Below are 2,466 nucleotides of genomic sequence, written 5' to 3' on the forward strand. Positions count from 1 at the left end.
GGAGGCCCGCATACCACAAAAAAAAAAAAAAAAAAAAAAAAAAAAGAAGGAAATTCGATAATACTTAGCAATTTTTAAAAGTTCATACATTTTGATACAGAAATTCCAAGGATAGGAATGTTTTCTATGAATTCTTAACATAAGCTGGCAAAGATGTAAGTAGCATTATTCAAAATAGTAAACGAAGCAAAACAAAAACACCCTAAATGTTCACCAACAGGGGACCAATTGAAAAAGCATAGCAACACCCATATACTGAAATAGTATGCAAGTATATAAAGAATTGGATGGGTATGAGTCCAGCTCAAGTTCACACGGTTAGCGTGGATGGATGGAGCTGGGCTTCTAGTCCACACCACCAGACTCTGGAGCCTGAGCTCCCCTACCCGCTGCCCGTGGGGCCCCTCCCCATGCAGCCCATTCACACTTTGCATCCCTCTCTTAGGTCAGAAGAGATCCGCCATACCGGAGGAGTCAAGACAACCCTGCAAAGGACTCATCAATGCAAACCGATTTGACGACTTCGGCCTTAAGGACACTGCTAAGTGCTTCTCAGAGTGTGCACAGTCAGGGAGTGAATCCTGCAATCTGGGAAACTTGCAGAGGTAAAGGGCCCTCTGAGATGGAGCAGGAATCTGGGGGCTCTGGCAGGGGTGGAGTAGGGAGGCTGTTAAGAAGGGATGGAGCTATCAGCCCTTTTGGACCCAGAAAATGCTGCTCTCATCTCACCCTTCTACCTTGTTCGACACCCACATTCCCCCTGACCACCAAGACCGACCCTATGATCTAGGGGATGCAGAGGTGAAATTAGCCTCTGTCCCTGTCATTGGGAGTTGTGGAGGGAGAGACACGGCCCCAAATGATGGTGATTCTAGAGTGCGATCATACAGAGGGTAGACAAGGCACCAGGTTAGCTCAAAGGAGGGAAATCTGCTAAGGCTTCACAGATGAGGCCACCCATGAACGGGTTTTGAAGACTGCATAGGAGATTTCCCATTGGACTCAAGCAGTGTTAGGGGATACAGGGAGAACTACAGTGCTTTGAACTGTGAAAAGAGTAAAGTGCTGGGGATGGAGGCAACAATGAGGAGGCTGGGTGGGGGGGTTGGACTGGAAATCTAAGCAGAGACCAAAGTGTGAAGGGTTGTGTAAGCTATACCACTGCGGGAGGGGGCAGGGCAATGATATATTTTAAATACAGGAAGAGCATAGTCAACTTCGCACTTTAGAAAGATGGCTCAGGCTTCAGGGAAGGATATGAGGGTGGTGATGTGACAAGAGACGTGAGCAGGTAGGATGCAACTGTGGTGGTCTGGGTAAGAGTGAGGGCTGAACCACCACCAGCACCACCACCAGTTGGCACTGTGTACCTGGATAGGAGGGATGGGTCAGAGACATTGAATGATGTAGAATCAGTGAGATCAAGAGAATGATAAGACCAAGAGACCAAGAGATACTGGATTGAGGGAGAGGAAGGGATTTGGAATACAGCATCTCCAAGAGTCACCTTCAGAAAGATCTTTGCGTTTCTCCCCTCCTCTCCCTTCCAATCGGAGTTACCCATCCTCTTCTGGGATACTCAGGACAGGCTTATATGCACTCAGTATATATTTGTTGGAGAAAATGAGTGAAAAGTTTATGTTCTCAGACTTGGTGTTAGCACAACAATCTGATTGAGTGCCATCACTTCAGTGGCCTGAAAAGGCTCCCATGCGTACCTGCAGCTGCTCCGGGAGCTTCGGATCTCCAAGCAGCTGTTCAGGAGGCTCCTCTTTGTGCTGCCTTATGGAGGGCTTAAACACCTTGGGAAAAGTAGGAGCTCTGACCTCAGAAGATGTGGACTCAGTTCCCAACTCTATCACTTAACCAAGTTATCTCCTTTACCTTTACAACCCTATGAGGTAGGTCCTGTTATCAACCCTTTTTTCAGATAAGAAAACTAAGGCTCCCATAGGTTAAATAACTTGCCCACGTTACACAACAGGTAGGTAGCAAAATCAAACATGAACCTAGGTCTGGAGGGCAGTAGGGGAGGTGTACAGTAATACAGACTAGGGTCAGACCGGCAGTGCTCAAAAGTGGAATTGGACTTTGGACAGGTTAACTTTCAGTTTCCTCATCTGTAAAATGGGGCTCAAATAACACCTGACTTGTAGAATTACTGCAAAGATTAAATACATAATTCAGACACGTTAGCTGTTATCATTATCTTACCAGCATTGTCATTTCATTACGGTTCCAAAGCCTTTATTCTTGATCTCTCTCCTATACCTTCCTCCTGGGGTGGTTGTTGAGATTAAAGGAGACTATGCATGGAAAAGTTATTAGCAAATAATAGGAACTCAATAAATTTGAGTATTTTTTATTTATTTATTTTTTTGCGGTATGTATGCAGGCATCTCACTGTTGTGGCCTCTCCCGTTGCGGAGCACAGGCTCCGGATGCGCAGGCTCAGCGGCCATGGCT

General features: G+C 46.2%; 1 protein-coding gene across 1 annotated transcript in view; it reads left to right on the top strand.

The window, feature by feature from the left end:
* ADGRG1 (adhesion G protein-coupled receptor G1) overlaps positions 1 to 2,466 on the top strand; it is a 91,478-nt gene that overhangs the window by 38,800 nt on the left and 50,212 nt on the right. The window contains exon 14 of the mRNA XM_028477945.2: positions 446 to 605. Coding sequence (XP_028333746.1) covers positions 446 to 605 — 160 coding nt within the window. The remainder of the gene's footprint in view (positions 1 to 445; positions 606 to 2,466) is intronic.

The sequence above is a fragment of the Physeter macrocephalus genome, chromosome 17 (genome assembly GCF_002837175.3).
Source record: "Physeter macrocephalus isolate SW-GA chromosome 17, ASM283717v5, whole genome shotgun sequence".
Taxonomy (NCBI): Eukaryota; Metazoa; Chordata; class Mammalia; order Artiodactyla; family Physeteridae; genus Physeter; species Physeter macrocephalus.